This window comes from Schizophyllum commune, assembly GCF_000143185.2.
Source record: "Schizophyllum commune H4-8 unplaced genomic scaffold SCHCOscaffold_2, whole genome shotgun sequence".
NCBI classification, from domain to species: Eukaryota; Fungi; Basidiomycota; class Agaricomycetes; order Agaricales; family Schizophyllaceae; genus Schizophyllum; species Schizophyllum commune.
The window spans coordinates 2080250-2100573 of NW_026089539.1; the positions used below are offsets into that span (position 1 = coordinate 2080250).

General features: G+C 56.2%; 9 protein-coding genes across 9 annotated transcripts; 5 read left to right on the forward strand and 4 right to left on the reverse strand.

Annotated features, from left to right (window-relative positions):
• The first annotated feature begins 376 nt into the window (after positions 1-376).
• SCHCODRAFT_02157919 (uncharacterized protein) lies at positions 377-1692 on the forward strand. Its single transcript, XM_050341951.1, has 10 exons — positions 377-630; positions 686-708; positions 770-775; positions 835-893; positions 946-1001; positions 1056-1075; positions 1140-1201; positions 1254-1302; positions 1354-1396; positions 1452-1692. The coding sequence occupies exons 1-10, from the start codon at positions 542-544 to the stop codon at positions 1570-1572; spliced, it is 528 nt and encodes a 175-aa protein (XP_050202260.1). The 5' UTR covers positions 377-541; the 3' UTR covers positions 1573-1692.
• A 58-nt stretch (positions 1693-1750) lies between these two features.
• On the reverse strand, positions 1751-2840 carry SCHCODRAFT_02486596 (polysaccharide lyase family 3 protein; the record flags this gene model as incomplete). Its single annotated transcript, XM_003037276.1, has 8 exons — positions 1751-1781; positions 1836-2033; positions 2109-2217; positions 2270-2335; positions 2387-2467; positions 2520-2591; positions 2642-2714; positions 2769-2840. 8 exons carry the CDS (start codon positions 2838-2840, stop codon positions 1751-1753), a joined length of 702 nt encoding a protein of 233 aa, XP_003037322.1.
• Positions 2841-4009: 1169 nt separating this feature from the next.
• SCHCODRAFT_02611314 (60S ribosomal protein L16) lies at positions 4010-4856 on the forward strand. The gene is made up of 3 exons (XM_003038626.2): positions 4010-4178; positions 4235-4597; positions 4651-4856. The coding sequence occupies exons 1-3, from the start codon at positions 4020-4022 to the stop codon at positions 4729-4731; spliced, it is 603 nt and encodes a 200-aa protein (XP_003038672.1). The 5' UTR covers positions 4010-4019; the 3' UTR covers positions 4732-4856.
• A 297-nt stretch (positions 4857-5153) lies between these two features.
• SCHCODRAFT_02566039 (uncharacterized protein) lies at positions 5154-6811 on the forward strand. Its single transcript, XM_050343803.1, has 3 exons — positions 5154-5304; positions 5364-5602; positions 5662-6811. Exons 1-3 carry the CDS (start codon positions 5280-5282, stop codon positions 6409-6411), a joined length of 1014 nt encoding a protein of 337 aa, XP_050202261.1. The 5' UTR covers positions 5154-5279; the 3' UTR covers positions 6412-6811.
• Positions 6812-6883: 72 nt separating this feature from the next.
• Positions 6884-8170, forward strand: SCHCODRAFT_02566040 (uncharacterized protein; the record flags this gene model as incomplete). The annotated part of the gene is made up of 3 exons (XM_003038624.2): positions 6884-7320; positions 7377-7959; positions 8015-8170. The coding sequence occupies 3 exons, from the start codon at positions 6884-6886 to the stop codon at positions 8168-8170; spliced, it is 1176 nt and encodes a 391-aa protein (XP_003038670.1).
• Positions 8110-12402, reverse strand: SCHCODRAFT_02611317 (uncharacterized protein). The gene is made up of 17 exons (XM_003037275.2): positions 12086-12402; positions 11998-12036; positions 11911-11947; positions 11658-11861; positions 11595-11607; positions 11504-11539; positions 11398-11456; positions 11252-11343; positions 10949-11203; positions 10839-10900; positions 10704-10789; positions 9860-10654; positions 9163-9808; positions 8883-9110; positions 8760-8825; positions 8623-8709; positions 8110-8567 (listed from the first exon to the last, which is right to left on the reverse strand). Exons 1-17 carry the CDS (start codon positions 12213-12215, stop codon positions 8256-8258), a joined length of 3147 nt encoding a protein of 1048 aa, XP_003037321.1. The 5' UTR covers positions 12216-12402; the 3' UTR covers positions 8110-8255.
• A 34-nt stretch (positions 12403-12436) lies between these two features.
• Positions 12437-14509, forward strand: SCHCODRAFT_02158181 (Endonuclease/exonuclease/phosphatase). Its single transcript, XM_050341952.1, has 7 exons — positions 12437-12794; positions 12849-12870; positions 12924-13027; positions 13075-13403; positions 13455-13534; positions 13592-14080; positions 14142-14509. Exons 1-7 carry the CDS (start codon positions 12564-12566, stop codon positions 14312-14314), a joined length of 1428 nt encoding a protein of 475 aa, XP_050202262.1. The 5' UTR covers positions 12437-12563; the 3' UTR covers positions 14315-14509.
• Positions 14510-14703: 194 nt separating this feature from the next.
• SCHCODRAFT_02486634 (uncharacterized protein) lies at positions 14704-17590 on the reverse strand (the record flags this gene model as incomplete). Its single annotated transcript, XM_003037274.2, has 8 exons — positions 14704-15944; positions 15995-16114; positions 16164-16431; positions 16481-16601; positions 16665-17170; positions 17219-17284; positions 17335-17439; positions 17489-17590. 8 exons carry the CDS (start codon positions 17588-17590, stop codon positions 14704-14706), a joined length of 2529 nt encoding a protein of 842 aa, XP_003037320.2.
• A 748-nt stretch (positions 17591-18338) lies between these two features.
• SCHCODRAFT_02611325 (uncharacterized protein) lies at positions 18339-20074 on the reverse strand. Its single transcript, XM_003037273.3, has 10 exons — positions 19997-20074; positions 19918-19944; positions 19816-19863; positions 19709-19766; positions 19571-19656; positions 19426-19520; positions 19201-19379; positions 19038-19148; positions 18828-18990; positions 18339-18772 (listed from the first exon to the last, which is right to left on the reverse strand). The coding sequence occupies exons 1-10, from the start codon at positions 20030-20032 to the stop codon at positions 18544-18546; spliced, it is 1032 nt and encodes a 343-aa protein (XP_003037319.2). The 5' UTR covers positions 20033-20074; the 3' UTR covers positions 18339-18543.
• Between the last annotated feature and the right edge of the window lie 250 nt (positions 20075-20324).

Consider the following 20324-nt stretch of genomic DNA (forward strand, 5'->3'; position numbering starts at 1 on the left):
CAGATGGGTAAGTCACTTACCTTTTTCGTCCACAATGTCCATCTTATGGCCGGGTATCCGGTTCGGATCCTCTCACATCGTATCGATGCGCGCTCGAGGTAGACCTCGACGGACTTCTCCATTCACGACGGCACTCGTAAGCTACACAATAGCAAGAGTTTATCGTCTGCATCGCCGCCTTGACCCTGGCAGTCGCGGTCATCGGACATGAAAAGCAGCTGAATACGCGGTCAAGTGCGCTTCACGTGTTCGACTTACCCTCGAACTTTCATCCTTGCATTCACGCACCGCATTGCGCACCCCGTTACCCCCGTCTTGGCGCCGGGCATGCACGGCCAATCGGCCCTATAAACGTCCATCTCCGTCCTGAGTTCCCCAACCCGCTGACCGGTCCTCCCCTCATGCTTCTCCTCGCTGCCCTCCTCGTTGTACGCCCACTCGACGCGCTAGTCTGCATATCCCACTAACAGTAGCCCAGCTCTGCGCTGGTGCTGCGGCGCTCGCGATCCCTGTCGATCCTAGGGCGGCATGCGCTCCTGTGATGCTGATCCATGCTCCGGGGACGAGTCAGCAAGGGCTCGATTCTGTTGGGGAGCCGTTGGCAGCGGGGCTCGCTAGAGAGATCCCTGGGTGAGTGACTTTTGCCTGACCTTTTCTACCGATGATCCTGACGTTACCTTCGAAGGCTGACCTCGCTGGGTTTGCCTTGTACGTGCTGATACCTGCGAACCCCGGGATTACTTTCTGACCCTCGTCGATCCACCGCCAGATAATAGTGAGTGAATCTGGGAGGCACCGCTCCGTCTTCGCCGCTCAACGTGACGACGCGCCCAGCATCTGCCGAATATCTGGTCACGCCAGCTCAAGGGGCAAGCCTCCTCGCGGACACCCTGGCATGTGCATCTCAAATCGACATTTCCTTGGATTACTCACAAGGCATCGCAGGAGACTCAAGCTGTCGCATGTCCTGATCAGCGCTTCATACTGAGCGGGTACTCAAAGTGCGTACCTTTTCTTCCCTTAATCATTACGCAAGAGGTTAACGAACTTTGTAGGGGGGCGATGGTAGTGCATCGTGAGTGGCGTCCTCAGCCGCGAAGGTTCCGCATTACACACTGAACATTCAACGATGTCTTCAGTGACCAGCCTCGACCTGTCCGACGAAGAGAAAGGCAAGGTCTGCGGCGTATCAGTCTTTGGGGTGCGCCAGGCAGATGTTCTTGCGAAATTAAGACACACTCACGATCATATAGGATCCATACGATGAGGACGGCATACTCGGTCTTCTTGGCCTAGACGATGGTGAGATGCTGTACGTCTGCAATGTCTATACAGAGGCTAAGATATCCAAAGATTGGCCAATTCAGGATCCTGTCGTCGGGGGCAATGTCATAGAGTGCGTACCTCTGAAACTGCTGTGTTTTCCCTCATCTCGACCTTCGGTCGCGCAGGTTCTGCAACAAGAACGATATCTTCTGCGACGGCGGCCTCGATGTAGACGCGCATCGAGCCTACCCCACCGACGGGTCCGTCGACAAGGCTGTCGCGTTCTTGGCGCCATTGTGTAGCTGAGTGAAGCTGCTGTCGAGCGGAGAGGAGGAAAGACGCTTTTATGACCAGAAATGCGCTGTAATTCTCGGGATATCTCACATTACTATGGTATATCGCCCAATGATCAGTCCAAACTATTCCCATGCACCTTCGTGGGTGCGCCCGATTACCATTCGAAGTACGGATGAAAGCTGGTCGTTCAGCAGTAGCCGACCTTCGATGGCTCGCAGCTGCAGAAGATGCATCAGCACATCGTCCAGGTCAAGAAGATTGAATGTACTCACTCGCCCGCGCAGCCATTGTACAGCACACACGCATGCTTCGCGTCCGTGCAGACATCCGTGATCGTGGCCTTGTCGCCGTACTTCTTGTTGATGCCCGCGAGCTCGCCGCCGTCGCGCGCCTCGACGCCCTGGATGTTGACGGTGCGCTTGCATTGCTTGCTGCAGTTGCCGCACGAGCGGTAGAGCTTGCCGTAGTCCCTGAGGATCGATGAGAGGGCCAGTCAGGGGCGGAACTGCAGAGAGGGAAGGGACAGAACGGGGGGAAAGACGTACTTGGCGTAGAAGTTGATGATGTTGACGGTGCCGCAGCCATTGTGCTGGACGATCTTGTCCTCGGCGTGGTATGCGCCACCACCGACGATCCAAGTATCCGAGCCGGCCTCTGTGAAATTGATGAGTGCGGAAGGTGCGAAGTTACTGAGCAGGGTACTGACTGTCGTTCTTGATCGTGATAGCGTCCTCGCAGACGTCCTCGAACCAAACGAACTCAAGGGTGCAGTCTGAGAACAGAGGATTAATGGACGTTCGGAACGATAGCGTCAGAGACTTACGTCCTGTGCAGTGGACACCCTCGGCCTGATTAGCGCCAATGATAACGTTCTTCAAGGTAGCGCCCTCGTGGAGGTAGAAGACTGCAACATATCCAGTGAATGTGTGCCTTCAACAGGAGTATTTTTCACTGACCTGCATCTTCCCAGTCACCCTCCTTCTGACCATTGCACGCGCCGGAGCCACGGTCGAACTTTTTCCAGCCACCTAGGACGTGTGAATCGCAAGGTGAGGCATAACCACCATTCCAACTTTACCATCGTAGACCTCGCCGGCCTTGACTTCGATGACCTTGCTGCTAGTGACATGGTCTGTCGGCGTAGGGAGGCCCTACCATACATGTTCAGCATACAGTAGTCCAGCGAGTCAATCATTATTGTTTACCTTGTTGTAGGCATCGCATGCGACTGCATACCCAGCAAGGGAGGAGATGAGAGCTGCGGTGAGGAAGAACATTGTGTGGGAAAAAAAGAGGGGAGGAAGGAGTGGGAGAGCGATTAGGGGAGCGTCAAAGACGAGTGGTTTTTTCCCGCCTTTGGAGACGAGCTTTTATACCGGCATTGAGCCTCGACGGAGAATGAGCAGGTGGTGCCAAGCCCGTGCCAAGAGCCAGACATGCAAGGGGCCGAGAAATCCATGCGGCGAGGGGTGAACCTATCTTCGGGGTGTGGACTCGAGTGGAAGACTGGGATGCGTCACCCACTTTGTTTGGACTGGCACGTGCACGCAAGCGCCTCTTAATTCCATCTTCGCGAATGCAGCGAAAGTTGCGACCTCGCAAAATGCGCAGCACCTCTGCAAAGCACCGTCGTCCTTCGAGCCAGGGCAATGGATGGTAGGCGGGTCCCGAGGGGACCATCGGGTACGGAGCACGTTGCCAGGGACTCGAAGTGGTTGACATGCAGGTTCATGGGAGCCAGCGAGGATTATCCTTCATTTGACGAGGCACATCGGCCTCGGGCGTTCTTTTGGTAAGTCGAGAAAGGGCCCGGAAGAGCGTCATGAGGTTGGCATACTGGATAAACATGCGAGAGATCCTCGTGTCATGGGAAGGAAACGACAGCGCCAGGCTATCAAAGCTCCGTTGACGACGAAGCTCACGATAAGAGATGTTGAAGCCAATAGATAGCCGACTCCGAAAAAGCTGAGCATATTCTCCTCAAGCTTGGGAATTGCACACTGGAATGGGACTATCAGCAAGTCCTGCTCAAGATTGGGCGACGAGTATATTTTCAGGAGCTACTAAGCACCGTAGTCAGTAGAGCGCGTATGAGAGACTCGCGCGACATCAGAGGCGGCCTGAAGACTGCCTTCTGCTACGCGACGAGCTTGGCTGGCACTGACAGAAGACGCACGTGCTTCCAAGAGCTGAGGTTTGCGGCAGATGCCGAGTCACTATACAGCCAGCCACAGTTACCTGATTCGGCCATGTGTTCCATGTGATCCGTAGGACCTACCGCGGCGGCGCCGTGAACAATCCCAAGTCGCTCAATCCTCAAGGTGAGAACATAGCCGCCCGTCGCTGCTCTCGTCACTGATCACCCTCTTTACCCCCAGGTTTGTGTTGCTTTTGCACCGTGTATAGCGCGAATTGCGGAACTCCAGACTGAAAGACATGCTTCTCAGACCCTCAAGATGTCGACCTTCTCCGCCACCCCCATTGTCATCGATGGCAAGGGGCACCTTCTGGGTCGGCTGGCGTCCATCATCGCCAAGCAGATTCTCTCCGGCCAGAAGATTGTGGTGGTCCGTTGCGAGGAGATCAACATCTCTGGCAGCTTCTTTAGAAACAAGGTGCGTCGTGAATATCTCCCGCATAAAGCAAGCAACTGACTTCACCCTCTCTATAGCTGCGCTACCACAACTTCCTTCACAAAAAGCACCTCGTGAACCCGAAAAAGAACGGTCCCTTCCACTTCCGCGCCCCGTCCAAGATCCTCTACCGCTCCATCCGCGGCATGATCCCCCACAAGACGGCACGAGGCGCCGCCGCTCTCGAGCGCCTGAAGCTGTTCGAGGGTGTGCCCCCGCCCTACGACCGCAAGAAGAAGATGGTTGTTCCGGACGCTCTCCGGGTGCTCAGGCTCAAGCCCGGTCGCAAGTACTGCACCGTGAAGCGCCTGTCGCACGAGGTTGGCTGGGGCTACAAGGATGTCGTTGACCGGTTGGAGGAGAAGCGCAAGATCAAGGCGCAGGCCTTCCACGAGCGGAAGGTGCGGGAAACCGTTTACTGCCATTGGGATCTATATTGACGGTCATCTACCAGGTCGCCGCCCTCAAGCTGCGCCAGAAGGCGGTCGCATCGACCTCAGGGTCGTTCGAGCAGCTCACCTCGCTCGGTTACTAGTCGCAGTCGCAGTCGCCGCTCCGTTTCGCCCACCACCCCCACGCCATATGAAACCGCCGCCGCCAGGTCCGATATGCTATACTGCCTATATGTAACCTTGACTATCGAGTCGACGTCTATGCCATGCATGAGAGAGTTTACCGATTCTGTATTTCTAAGCTTGTGTGTGCCGGCCCGAGTCAGTCGAGATGTTGAAGGAAATGGTGAGAATGTGACATAGCGACATTCGGTGAGTAGGGTGGCGCGCGGTCCGGCGTACGCTGCCCCCTCCGTGCTGCGTCCTGTGCTTGCGTGCATCTGTTTGAAGTCCGTCCCCGCCGCGGAGCTCGTTGAGCAACGTAATAAAATGGGACGCGTCGGGCGTCCGTGTCAGCGATGGCTGTCAGCGCGTCGCGTGCGCGTCACGGTCCAAAAAATTACTTGCCGAATTAGCCTCACCTTTTACCTCCCACCATCATCACCCCAGCCCCTCCGTCCCCCGCCCTCCGCCTCCCGCCCCGCCTCTTCTTTCCTTTTTCCCTCCCCGCCCCTCCCCTCCGTCCCTTGCCATGGCCGACACACAACACGGTTCCCGTATGTCCCATCCTTTTGACGCGTCTTTCTCAGCTCACCGCATACGCGCGCCTGCACAGCTTCCCCGCCACGCTCTGCGTCCCACTCCCCCGAGCCGCAGTCTCCCCCTCTCGACGGCGCGCTGCAGCTCCGTGCCCTCGTCAGCACCAAGGACGCTGGCGTCATCATCGGCAAGGGCGGGAAGAACGTGGCTGAACTGCGCGAGGTCACCGGCGTCAAAGCCGGCGTCAGCAAGGTCGTCCCCGGCGTTCACGAGCGTGTCCTCACTATCAATGGGTCTCCCGAGGGCATTGCAAAGGTGCGCAAGCTACGACAGCGCATATGCCGTATGCGTTACGTACTGACACTCGAGCGCAGGCGTACCAGCACATCATCGCCCAGCTCGTTTCGGCCAGCGCCGGCAGCCCGGAGCTCGACGCCAGCGTCGTCGCGACCAACCCGCACACCATGATCCGCCTGCTGGTGTCGCACAACCTCATGGGCACCATCATCGGTCGCGGAGGCCTCAAGATCAAGGCCATCCAGGATGCCTCGGGTGCACGTCTCGTAGCACAAAAAGACATGCTACCGCAGTCAACGGAGCGCGTCGTTGAGGTGCACGGCGTGCCCGACGAAATCGGGCGCGCTATATACGAGATCTCGAAAAGCTTGCTGGAGGATTGGGAGCGCAACACTGGGACCGTGTTGTACCATCCCCAGGCTGCAGAGGCATCTGGAGCGGCTGCACGTCGTCCCAGCACCAATGGCTTCTCCCCTGGTGCCCGCCGTCGTGCGATCTCCCCAACGCCATCTGCAGGATCGCAGTCGACACCGAATGCGCTCATCCGCACGCAGAACATATCTATCCCGTCGGACATGGTCGGCTGCATAATCGGGCGCGGCGGCACGAAGATCACCGAGATCAGGCGCCTTTCTGGATCCAAGATCTCTATTGCGAAGGCCCCGCACGATGAGACCGGCGAGCGCATGTTCACCATCGTGGGCTCTCCGGAGGCGAACGAGAAGGCGCTGTACTTGCTCTACAACCAGCTAGAGAGTGAGAAGGAGCGTCGCGTTGGACGCGAACAGAGCCAGAACGTGGCTATGCAGACGGATGACGATCAGTAGAGGCCCTCTTGTCCACGACCTCTTGTCTTGCTACCATCCCTCCCTTCCGTACCCGATCGTACAGTCAGTCATCAGTCGCCTTGGCTTCGGGACCCCTCATCCTCCCCTCTCCTCCGTTTTGAAGAATCTTATAGCCTTTTATTGACCGATTCCTCGGGTTAGTACATATGATGGTCTGTCCTTCAGCTTGCCTGAAGCCCTCTTATCGCTTATCGTACTGCTTTCATGTTTGGACTGCCCACCACCAACCGTACTCACGATATAAGTAAAAGTATGCCTATATTGCTAAACACACATACTTGGTGTCCTCTCTTGTAAGCAGCCACTGTATTCTAACATGTCATTGCTGTGTCGACCTAAAGTTGCTGGCATGCTGGAACTCGAGATGAGTGTTGAGGGCAGCTAGTTGACGCGTCTATTGTTTTCTTGAAAAGGAAAGCCGATCGGTGATCTCACTTTCCTCCGTCCCGCCATGAACAACTTCAATGGCGGGGCTTACAACTACAACTACGGCTATGGTCTCCAGAATGCTCTCGCAGGGACCCTCTCGAACCCGTATGCGACCCAGCAGAACGGCGGCCCTTCAACCGGAAACTTTCAGCAAGGCGTATACTTTTCTTCCCACTATGCGAATGCATACAACACCATGAACGCTCAAGGACTTGGATACACCAACTTGTCTTCATCTTCTTCGCATACCTCTCCCCAGCATGCTCTACCAAGGCAAAGCACGCCCGCCTCTCATGGCTCCTGGTACCGTCCAGGCTCCGACCGCTGCAGGCAGCCAGGCTGCTCGTTCACTGGCTCCGCGAAGAGTGTCGAGATACACATGATGGATCGTCACTTGATATATCCCCCTGGACACAAGAAAGAGAAGGGCGGCTGGGATGCTGATCCTAGTCTCAAAGGGTGCGTTCACGACTTACGACTTCAGACAGACCGCTCATCGTGCTTTCACCCCTCAGGAAGAAAATTACAATCATGGGCACGTCAGTCAATCTCGATGACCCAAAGGTGCTTGCCGAATGGATTGCTGAGCGCAAGCGGCGGTATCCTACGGCAGACCGTGTTGCGGAGAAGAAGCGGCAGCGTGAAGAGGCTGCAGCGCGTGGCGAGATTGGCTTCGAGGTCAACGTGAAGAAACAGCGCACAGACGGCGGGAACATGAGGGGCACTGACCGCGGCAGAGGGCGCGGAAGAGGAAGAGGCAGGGGCAGAGGAGGGTTCTCTGCGCCTGCTCCTACCGTATTCCACGCCCTACCTGCGAAACCTAGCACCCTTCCCCCTCCTGCAACTGCGAAGGCTGCATCACCGGCGAAGGACTCAGATGCGTCTTCATCAGCAGAGGACTCGGATGACGATGACGCGCCAGAGGAGGCATCGTCAAAGGTGCCAGCAGTGGAGGCACCCCTCCCTGACCCGCCACAAGAGAAACAACTTCCGCCCAAATTCAATCCTGCACCAGTGCGTCGGAAACCGGCCCCCCAGCCTAGAAAACCGCCTCCAAATCCATTCGATGTCAGCAAACGCGGTTCACTGTTGCGCAAGGTGTGTTTTATGCAGACCGCCCAAAGACTTCCGCCTAATCCCACCATGCCGCTAGCTATTGGACAAGGAGGTCGCAGTTACAACATCGAACCTTTCTCAAGCCATCCGCTTCATTGTGGACAACGACTTCTTCGACGGCGTTGAGTTATCTCCCGGTGAGGAGGAAAATCGGAAGATCAAGGTGGTCGAGGACACGCAGACAGGTGCATAGCCCTAGTCGCGTTCATCCGCATTATGTGGTTCTCGTAGTGTACATGCTCGTCGAATGTAAGTAGGGGTAATCAGCCAGTCCAGCTCTACTGGCTCTCGTCGCTATCGTCGCTGCCCGATTCTGATTCTGAGCCCTCCATCTCGCTCTCGTCGATGTGCATGGAGCGGCGCTCGACCTCGAAGCCCTCCTTCGCGAGGCCCGCAGCAACTTCATCGGCCTTGCCCGGTGCGGTAACGGCAACAACCATCGACTGCTTGGCGTCGAAGAGGGGTAGGAAGTATTTGCGGATGGATTGGAGGACGTCGTCGATGGTAACTGTCTGGGTCTTCGCGAGGATCTCAGACTGGTAATTCTGCGAAACACCCTTCAAGGACTGGTTAACGAAGGACGTCAAAGCCTGTGTCGAACATCGTATGAGCGAATAGGTTTCTCAAAATCAACAAGAGACGTACAGCGCGGGATGCGGTAGAAACGGTCTTTGTCACGCCGTAAACGATGCTGCTCTTCGCGGCGTCCATGGTCGTAGTGTCAAGCGGTATCTGAGTGTACAATCAGATATGCGGAGGTCCTTAGATCGCTGCCAACATACCGTGCCGTCGCAAAGGCCTTCGACGACCTTCTTTGCCTGTTCAAAAGCCCCAACGCTGTTCGAGCTCTGCATGTCATTTCGTCAGTACAAAGATGCAATCAGAGAAATGCGGAATACACATACCCGATACAAGGAGAAGCTTGTAAGGCCGGCTTCCAGGTCGATGGACATGTACGCGCCGTAGGCGAGGCCGGAACCACGAATGTAGCGCCACAAGTAGCTCTCTGTCGCGTTCATGACCTCAAGTGCCACGCGCATGGCCGGGTACTCTGCGTCACCGAAGCCCTGAATGCCCCTGGACGTATGAGTCACAAAGGAGCTCTCAATGGTCGGCAAGCTCATGACGATGGCCTGGATGATAGGTCAGTCCAGTCATCAGTTTGCGTGAAACTGAGACCCTCACCTTCTTGGCGGGATTCCTGCCGAGGTCGCTGAGGACGTCGCTGGTGAAAGTGACAGGTTCCAACTCAACCGAGGGGAGCTTCGTCCCGAAGTGCTTCTCGAACGTACTCCTCGGCTTGCTCAGGGCAAGGATGTTGCCAGTGACCGAGAACCTGACACCGCTCGGTTGAGCCACGGTGTCGCGCACTTCCGCCATGATCTTCGCGACTTCGTCCGGCTGCTGCTGCAACTGCTCCGCGACCTTGGGAATGAACTCGGTCTGCTGCAAGACGGTACCTGCGCGCGCAGTCGACCGCTCGCTGTACATCGCGTCGCTCCAAACTGCGCTCAACACTGTGCTTCCGTCGCGCTTGAGTTCGGGGAGCGCGCTTTGTACCTTTGCGATAGTGACCTGTAGCCGCTCGCGGTCGTAGATTGGACCGTAGAGAAGGTCATGCATCCATGCAATTGCAGTCTCGTACTGCGCTGTCTCGGCTTTGATGGAGAGGCGGAAGGACTCGGCAAAGCCGCTGGAAACGCCTTGAGAGACCTCGTAGGAAACTGTCTCGTCATCGAGGCGGTTAACGACCTCTTCGTGGGTGAGGGTTTCTCCAGAAGCGCGCTTGATGGGCAGGGAGAAGAAGGCGGAAGCATACAAGGTGGCATATCTGATTAAAATATGTCAGATGCGAATTCCAACGATTGCAGGCAAAACTTACGGGCGAAGGTGGTCAGGAAGCTTCTTGAGGTCGAAGAACGCATGGATCGTGACGAAGTCGGACTCGACGTGGTCGTATTCGACGAAGAACGGCAATTCCGAGCCATCCGCATTGATATGTGTCGACAACGCTGCGGCGTTCTGTGCAGGAGCAGGGCTTTGTCGGCCCTTGCCTTTTTGAACAACACTTTGTACCGGAATCCATGCAATGCTCTTGACGTCGGGCACCGGGAAGGTGTTGAGGACCTCCGTTGGGATGGGCTTGTCATGCTCGGCCTTCGCCTCGTTCAATTCCTGCTCGGCCTTCTTCAGGCCTTCAGGTCCGAGAGCTTCGACCTGCTTCGCAATGCGCTCCTTTTCGTCCTTCTCGAGCTTGTCAACGAGGGACGCAGAAGGCTTGCCACGGAGGACGATCGAGTGCTGATCGATGTAGTACTTCGACAACAGATCCGTCCATTGCTTGCTGTCCCAGGCCCTGAGCTGCGCGTACCAAGTGTCTTCCTCGAGCGTCCGCTTGATGTCCGAGCCGTCCTCAGCGCCGTAGAGGAAGTCCGTGATGAGGGAGTCCGAGAACGCATCGCCCTTGGAGCTCTCCAGCTTGCTCCGGAACTGCCGTTCGTCGCGATCGATGACCATGCGCATCCTGTCCATGTCGATACCGGTCTTGACGATGTTCTGGAAGCTCGCTTTGAGCTTCTCGTCAAAGGTATCGAGAAGTTCGGTGGGGACAGAGCCGATGTAGACGGGCAAGAAGATCTTGGTAGCGCGGGTGTCCTGGCCCATGTAAATGTACGTGCTGGGTCCGGGTGAGATTGACTCGCAAGGAGAAAAGCAGGTCGACGTACCACATGGGGGACTCGATCTCGATGTACTCCTTATTCAAAGGGGCCACGGTCGACGACGTGAGGTAGGTTCCCAAGATGTCCAGCGCCTGTATACCGTTTAGCAAGAGGCTGCGTACGACTTGAGCAACCACTAACCTTCCTTTCCACAAACTCATTGGGAGGAGGCCCTAGAAAGTTGATAACGAGTTCACCAACGCCTATGGGAAGCTCAGTATACGGGCTACGGCCGAGTCCATTCTACTGACTTTCATCTTTCTCCGGGAATTCAATAGTGTCCTTAATCGTCTTCTCGAAAGGAGGCCGAGGTGCACTGGGCGTCTCCAAGAAGGGACGCTTCCAACCGGTGGGCTTGATACCCTTGTTCTGACCATGTGCGACGATACTAGGTTCGATCTGCTCCTGAGCGACGCGAAGCAGAGACTCAGTACCGCCGGTGAGCTTGCCCGCCACAATGAGCGACAAGTTATGCGGGACGTAGTACTTGTGGTGGTAATCCCGGACTGGTGGATTATAAGTACGCTCGTCGATCAGACAGGGCCAGTACGCACTCTTCTCGACCGTCAGTTTGCGCAGAGCTGCCATAAGACCACCCGTTTCGCTGCGATACGCGCTACCCTCTGGTTCGGAGAGTTGATTCAGTCTATAACCAACATGATTGAGCATGCGAATGTCCAGAAGGTAATGTAAGGTGTACCGTAGAGCCATCAAGTCGCCAGAAGTGTTTTCGCGGCCTTGCATTTCGCTGTAAACGACCTGTAGCTGGTGAGTACTCAGATTTCTTACGGGGAAGCTCGACCTACACCGCTATCCTTGCCCTGTGGATCAATGTGGTGCACCTGATGAACACACGTCAATGGAGCGCCCATATGTATGGGCCTTGAGTTTGCGTACTTCCGTAACAAACCTTGACGAGAGGTTAGTCGGCGTTAGTAGGCACATGGGAAGGGGACGCACCCTGATTTGGTGAGAGTGGGGTACAGAATGTGGTCGACGTAGATAGGGAGTAATTGAAGGAAGCCCTGTGCGCCAGCAGTGGACGCGGTGTAGGCGGTGTGATCGTCGTCCGTCCAGGCGTTTGTGCCATTGGAGAATCCGCGGTTGGCAAAGTGGTCGATGATGCCCTTGTAAGGGTACTTCTCGGAGCCCATGAAAACCAAGCTGTAATGGCATTACAGCGGGCGCTGTTGGGTGGGGGAATGCGACGCACTGTTCCAAGGTGTGCGGACATCCAGAGTCGTCAAAAACTGAGTTACTGGTGAGCTTTTATCCTGATAGCCCTCCAGATAGGCCATACTCTCTGTCGCTACCACAAAGTAGCCCTTGACAATAGGTGCTGTTGATGGGTAAGCTTGTTGTGCTGGATGGACTGAAATGACACACACCCTCGTAGTCAATGTGCACGATGCTAAGCCCCGAGTCCCTACTCCTCCATTTCGAGACCTCGACCGCGGTATAGTCGAGCTTGACGCGCTTGACGAGGTCAAAGTTGCCAAAGCTCTCGCTGGTGGCCATAGTGGGTGCACTGGTCGCGTAGGCCGATCGAGCGAGAATCGGGCTGGGAGTCGTTCGATCTGGACGGAACAAAGGCTGAGCTCGACGAGAAAGACCTGTGAGCGGTCCACACTGTCGGCGCAGAAGTCCAAATCGCAGCATTCACGAATAAAATTCCAGCCCGAATCTGCCTAGGGGGAGTGACGCGGCGAAGCACGTGAGAAGCTCGGGCGCTTGTTTCGAACAAAACCACCGTCCGGCATCCGCCGGGCCACCGCCATCACCTCAGCACCCACGACGATTCTATCTTGCGCTCTCCGTCGCACGGCGTACTCTCGCCTATCTCCTCCCCTTATCAGAATCTGCACCATGTCTACGAAAAGACCATCTAAAAATCAGCTGACTCCCGAGCAAATCGAGGAGCTGCGCGAAGCTAGGAGAGCAAAGAAGCAAAAGGCTGAAGAGGAAGCAAAGGCGAATCCCAAGCTACCCACTGATGCTGCTCTGGATCCTGTGCGGTCCAAGATCCTTAATCGTCACTGGCTGAACTTGAGCGAGCCAGCTGCTGGTTCACAAACGATCAAGATCCTCTCGTGGAACGTCGGTGCCTCGTTAATCGTGATACTCAACGAAACTCACGCGTCGTGTATCTAGCTACTCGCTCAATGTCTCGTTCGTGAGCAGATTCTGTCTTTCGGTGCTTCACCATTTGATGGAGGCCGTGCGAAGGCCGCAAGCTATTCCCGACTAGCGACTGTCTGAAGGCGGCGCAGCGAGAACAGATGTGGTACAATGAACTGCTTTGCCAAAATGCCGACATAATGTGTTTACAGGTAAGACTGTCCTCCCTGGAATAATCACCTAATAAGCATTCTCTCAGGAAACAGATCGACTAGACAAGCTCGTACCTCTGCTTGAGAAGGCTGGATACGAAACTCACTATAGAGCGGGCGTGCGCAAACTCCACGGCTGCATGATCGCGTACAAGAAGGACCGCTTTTCTCTCGTGGATGAACGGCAAGTTCTCTACGACAATCAGGTCGTCAATGAGAACGAAGACCTTTCCGAGAACGCGCGCATAGGCAAGAGTTTCCGTACAAATAATACCGCACCCATCGTCGCTCTAAAGGACAAAATTGGCGACGATGGTGTTATCGTAGCCACAACGCATCTATTCTGGCATCCTCGGTATACCTATGAGCGAACCAGGTGAGTGATTCGCTTTCGTCTCAAGGGTAGCAGTCATTGAAAGCAGGACAGACAATCTGCTATCCTTGTCCGCGAAGTCCTTCGCCTAAGATCTGACCTCGGAAAAGACTGGCCTTGTATCATTAGTGGAGGTAAAGATTGTTGTTTGCTGACAAGCGTCAATCTTATTGACGTTGTCGCCATCGTAGATTTCAACTTCCAACCTGACGACCCCGCATACTCCCTTCTGGTAGGCGACGCCGTGCTCCCCACGCAAGAGGAAGCCCTCGTGGATTCTATGGTAGTGCATCGCACCATAGACCCATCAGTCCCTGCAGACCCGCCGAAGGTCGTCGAGGGGGCGAAGACCGAGGAAGAAGAGGCCGCCGAAGGGGAGGACGACGAAGAGGGGGAAGGCGCGGCCGCCACTGCCCCGGACCGCATCCCTATCAAGAGCGCCAGGCCAGCCAAACCAGACGGCTCAGACGGGCTCTTGTCCCCAGAGGCTCTTCGCGTGTTCTATAGCAAGAGCGGCACTCCGCTCAAGAGTGCCTACGACATTGGACTCGCAAGCTATAAGGCCAGGCCTGACGGCGCGTCTATTCGCACTTATGGAGATCGTGTCGCCCTCGAAGGCCGTCGAGGTGCGCATGAGCCCGAGTGGACCAGCTACGCGCACTTTTGGCATCTCGTCCTCGGTACGCTCCCTTTTTCGAGGCTGTTTTGCCCCACATCTCTGACAACGTTCACTGCAAACAGACTACATCTTCATCGTAGATCCTTCCAACCGTACATCGCAGATCACTGGTCTATTGTCAACGCCCACCACGGCCGACCTCGAGCCCAGCATCCCTCGCCTAGGGAAGTGCTCCAGCGACCACGTCTCCCTCTGCGCCGAAATTGCTTGGCCGGTAGCAGCGCCCGCTACCTAGTGATTAGCACACCCTTAGCATACATGCACCAGTCTCCCCATAGACAGCACAAACACGTATTGAAGAGATGGTAATGTAGAGATATCGTTGAGGTTGGGTATGTTCATGGTAGACGATGACAGTAGTAGTCCAGAGCGTTAGGTGAAAGAAAGGCCCCGTTGGTCTTGGAAGAGGTAGAAGAAGAATGAACACCTAGACAAAGAGGTAGAAGAAGAATGAACACCTAGAAAGTAAGGAACGTGTACTCGGAAAGCGCTTGTCGAACAGTCCTTGTCTGTCGTTGGAGAAAAAAGGGATACATGTCCCCGATTACCACCTCTAAACCCAAAAGATTGATACTGTACTATGTAGCATAAAGTTCAGCCTCCCACCATCGTCAAAAGTTCTGATCACATCCCCCTCCGGTCGGAGCCCGCCAATAGGCTATCGTATAGGCCACGCGCCGAGTTCTCGTTCCTCAGCTGGATCATGTACACGATCCCCGTCCGCCGTCCGTTGTCGCTCAGCTCGATGGCGACGCCCGTCTTGCCCACCCGCTCAACGCCGTCCGTCAGCACGATGGTCGAAATCATGACCGAGTGGTGCTTGTCCTCCGCCTCGACGACGAGCTGCTTCTTGTTCGTCGGGTCCTCGTGGTAGAGCTTCAGCTTCGCCGCACCGAGTGCCTTCCACTGCTGGTGCTGCTGCTTGAGGAACACTTTGCACTTCATCTGCGCCGAGACGGTCGTCGTGGTCGGTCCTGTATACGCGGGTGTCTCTTCGACGGGCGAGTTTGGCGGGCTTGGCTCCGCGAAAGACGCCTCGACCATCGACAACGCGCGCGGGTCCAATGCAGGCGGAGCCATGCGCGGCTGGGGCGCAGCGAAGTTACGCGGTCCTGGACCCATGGGGCCTCCCATAGGACCTCCCATTGGGCCGCCCTGCATGTGCATCGGGGGACCACCAGGATACCCATTGTGAAGCGGCGGTGGCGGCGCATGTCCATTCGATGACCAGCTCTGTCCAGTGTGCTGTGGTGACACGCCCTGAGGGAAGCCAGACTGAGGACCGGGCATTGGCGGGGCAGACTGTGGCATGGCTTGGTACTGATCGAAGCCGGCACGGAGCGAGCGAGATGACGGGGCTTTGTGGAGGTCTGCACCGGGACCAGGACCATAGCCCGGCTCTGACGGTGGTCGTTGAGGACCATAGCCACCTTGGCTCATCTGCCGCTGAGGAGGGAAGGGTGGCTGCTGGTACGGACCAGGTCCGCCATGAGGGCCGGTCAAGCTTGGGTTGCGGTTCATGGGTATGATCTCGCCTGGCTTGAAAGATACGGGAGGCGGGCTCGTGAACTGGCGCGCTTGGGGCGGTGGACCACCAAACTGCCGTTCTTCTGACATCCTCATGTTCCCCATGCCACGCGAAAGGTCATCGGCTCCGTTCTGGTATTGCGCAGGCTGCGGTGGTGGCGGAATCGGTGGTAAACCGTGACTGTCGCTCGAGGGTGAGGTGAAGTTACTGTGGTTTGACGCGACAGAAGGATAGCGCTGAGGTGCCGGTCCTGCGGGATTGGATGGTAATCCTTGACCCATCACGGCGGGGTTGATGGGAGGCACTGGTGGTGGAGGGACCTTCGATGGCGGAGGCACTGCAAAGATGTTATTTCTGAGGCTTCGCGGCAGGTCACCGAGTGCTTACGGGAGGCCGCAAACTCTATGCAATCCTTGAGCTCTGCCATAAGGGCATCGCGAGCGGACGGCGACTCGCATTCGATGATGAAGTGCTCCTTCCGCATGATCGCAACCTGCAGCGCATTCTCTTTTCGACGACTCAGTCGGACCCTGAAGTCGCGGCAGACTTTACTCACCTTGCTCGGGCACATCTGAGACGCGCAGGACCTTGCCTGCTAGAGGAGGGTAACATAACCACATGTCTGCCCCGTCAAATTCGCTTTGCTCTTCTCGCGTCATCCTCTCGCAGCAGAGGAATAGGTCGGACAACAAGAATATGTGCCCTCGGTGATGAACAACCTCTTCGCCCGTGCTTCGAGGTGTGAAACGGACTACAACATCCATAGACAATCGCAATTCACGCGTGAAGGTGAGGTGCGGGGGATTCATCTGCAACCTGACACCCTATAGAGCACTGTTAGGGCTGGAAGATTGATTGTGAAATGGCACATACTTTCGGCTGCATCGTGAACAAGTCCAAGCAGCGCCCGGCGGACAGTCGTCTTTCCAGGTCCGCGATAGGCATGGTCATGGAGTTGCCCGATGCGCGGCTGACCGAAGTCTCGCCAGTTTCCCTGGAGGAACGCTCACTATGACACTCAAAATATGGTTGCGTAACAAGTGACAGGATAACGTACCTCGAGAACGTGTTGCTGCCCCGAGCGGAGCTGCTCTCGCTACCCGGCTGACCCTCTTCGTTCCATCCGCCTTCAGGCTTGTGCGTGGCAGCAATGACGCTTTGTGTGCGCAAGTCGATCACCACGTCGTCTTCATGTTCTGCGGGAGGGGGTGGCGGAGGCGGCGGAGCAGGCTGCCCTACTTTGTAGACATCGCGTTCGTCCAACGTTTGCAGGAGTCCATCCAGCTTGTCCAATGCTGCTACCAGAAGCTTGTGATCGCTCCGGCCAGGCGCTGTGCTTTTCAGTAGGCGACCATAGAGCCGCCGGTAGTACTTCAAGCGACCCTTCGGCAGCAGGAATAGAGCATCAAGCGTCCAAAGGTCGCCTGACGGAGGGGGATGTGAGTTGGAGAACGTGGCGAGGACAGTAGGTAGGCGCGTGTTGTTTCGGACAGGATCCCAGTCGTCAAAGCCGCAGGTGTACTTGTTGGTGTAATTGGTATACGGCGCGTCCAGGTCGTCGATCTGAGAAATCCAGGTTAGATAGGCGCGAAGGGATGAATGACGACGCACCCAGCGCATCAAAAGGTCACCAAGGGCTTTTGGGGAGGAGGGATTGGAACCAATTTCCTTCAAGCGCTGCGAAGGTAATCAGCGATGCATGTGGGTAGGGTAACATACGTTCGCACCGTGTGCAGTGAGCGGTTCGTCTTGTAGATAGACTCGATGCACCGGAACATCGAGTCCAGCTCTGGCGGCGGGAGGTTCGAGCGCGACCATGCAGCTGCGACTTTCTGGTGGGTATGTGAGGAAGTGCTGAGCGGCTAGGCGGCAAGGACGGACCCGTATTATCCCCGTGAGCTGCTCTACATAGGCCTTTTCCGTGTCAATGAGGTCCGTGAGAGGATTGACCTTCTTTGGCTTCGGCTGGTCGCCTGCATCCATGCTGGCGTTGGGAGAGATGGGAGATGCGGGCTGGGATGTCATGTCGAGCCCTGCGTATTCGGACTTAGCGCGGACCGGTTCGCGAGATCAACGCGACGCACGAGAATCTATCGGGCCAAGCGATGGTGAACCAAAGGACTGCAGCTTCCCTATTTGCGGAGGGACGGGCGAGATCGGGGGAGTCCCATAGTCACTGCGAGGCTTGGGTGGAGGAGGAGGAGAAGAGTCCAAGTCGCTCGGCGGCAGGGCCGGAAGCTTGTCACTGCCCGGCGACGGAAGCGGCTTCGGAGACAGAGACATCACTGCAACTCAACGAGTGGCGCCAACACGAACTGGACGAGGTCAACTCGCAAGCACAACCTCTGCACCTCCGCCTCGCGAGAGAATTCACGACGAATGGCGACCGCTGCCGGCGCTGCCGTGACGCGGTTACTGTGACGATCCGAACATTCGGCACTTCCGGCGCAACTCAGGTTCAGCACGGTTTTCGCGCGTGTCCTGTCATTATAGCCAAGGGCCCTGGGCCTGAGCGCAACTCTGGTACATGAACTATACGGCTTGGCAGCGTATTATGCCTCCACATTTACGTGCAAGCACCCAAACCTTGGCGCCTGCGCGAAGGCCTCAATTGCGGCAACCGGCGAAAGCTTCCAAGGTGGGCCCGCGTCTCCTGCCATCTGCCGTTCGAAGCAGAAATGCGCCGATTGTCAGCAATAGTCTCCTCATCGCACCGGATATCTTCGGATAACCAGAATCGAACAAAGGATCAATGCACCTGTCATGGTCACCACCGACTCAGGACAGGTGTAATGTCCATGGCAGCGATTATATGGATCGTATTCTTACCGATTCCAACAACGATAGCGAGGAGACGATGTCTATGGTTACATGCCGTTACACGTGAATCCAAGTCCAGCGAACACGTATGAAGGATGCCAACGAGAAGGAGTCGATCAGTCCCAAGCGCCGGGAGGTCGAGGTTCGCAATCTTGTGCGTTATCGCGAGCTTGCGACTGACCACTGGACGAACCAGACCCTGAGGCCTGAGGTGTCTGTTGACCACCGATGAGCGAGGAGACCAAATTGCGCCAGCCGCCCCCTTGCCCCTGCGGCGGACTTCCACTGCCACTAGGCGGGGGCGATCCTGGACCGTGCTGTTCGGGTTGCGGCACTAATTGGTATCTGTAAACCCATCAATACCCTGCACCGATGCCCGTCAAGTACACGAAGGACACACCTGCATACAGGACAGGTACCGCTGGACTTGAGCCAGGGGATTATGCATTGCTCATGGAAGGCATGTTTGCACGGCAAGGTGACCACAATCTGGTCTTCGCATTCTTCAACATTTGTGGTGAACTGATCCTTGCACACAGCGCAATCCTTATCCAGCAACGGCGCTGAAGGTCATTAGCAATTGATGCGGCTCGAATGACCGCCAACTCACAACCATCCTCCAAGACCTCGCGTGGAAGCTTGTCCATGATTTCCTCCGAGGCCGGGACGGGGCGATGGGCATTAGAGTTCTCCATAAGTTGTGTGATGATGTTGTCGAGCGCTGAGAGGAAATCAGTAACAGTCGTGTTCATGGGATATACAAAACGACGCACCTTCTTGGTTGTACACGTAGTCCCCCATCTGGCCCGGCATGCCACCAAGATCACCGAGTCCGGGACCCGCTCTCCCTCCAAGTAAAGCCATAAGATACTGGGCGAATAGTGGTCCAGCAATACCGGGCGCATCGCCACGATCGCGTCTTTGTTCAGGAGCCGGTGCAGCGGCGAGGAAGCTGTTGAGGTGAGGATGACTGAAGTTTAATTGATCAATCGACGCACTCCGCTAAAGTGGGGACTGGCGGAGCGTCTCGCGATCCTATGCCACCGCCAAAAGATAGGGATATGTTGCCGTTTCCTGATCTGAAGTTGAAGCTCTATTCTCGAGATGAGTTGACGCAGATGTTGAAGGGGCATGGAGGTTTACTCTTGTGCGGTCATTAGACCTAGTGGTCGGACCATCTTGGGGCGAGCGCGGAGGGGCCAAGCCGGCGAGTAGATCCAGCAATGTGACTGCGTAAGTTAATCAGACTGAGCACAACACGGTAGTAAAGTTGAGTGATACCTGGGACTTCGTCCTCATCATTCGTGAACTCCCGAGGATCGTCGGTCGGATTGTCCATCTGTGATGCTTGCTAAGCGCCGAGCGATGGTGCTAATGAAGGAGCGCACCTTTTCTACGAAACTGCTGTTGCAGGATGCGCAAACAGGATGTGGCACCTTGGATTCCGTTCATCAATGGTGCGCCTTCGTTGACGATTGAGGCGTGCGTACCATCTGGGGGCGCATCTCGGCATGGCACTGTCCAGCACGTATTAGCGCCAACCTCGCTGGTAGACAAGATGAGACGAGCCTCATGACAGTACCACATAGGTTCCCTGCTCGACATGATGGTTTGTGGGAAGCTGTAGATGGAGGTAAGACGGGAGAGGGTGAGTGACCAGGCCGGTGACGGCGTCGGCGCAGGAAGCGGCGCGGAGATATCACGTGGCGCTCGGTGATCCGGGCCTTATGATCCGGGCTCCGCTGTCGACTGCCCTTGTCCCCGACCACGACCGCGTCGACGCATTTTCAGCGACGGTGAGTGCCCTTCCTCGGCTTGTTATGATGAATGCCTGTGTTCCCTATTATACGAGTGCTCTGCGTGAGATCAAAGTCGGGTTATACTGAGTTGCATGCAT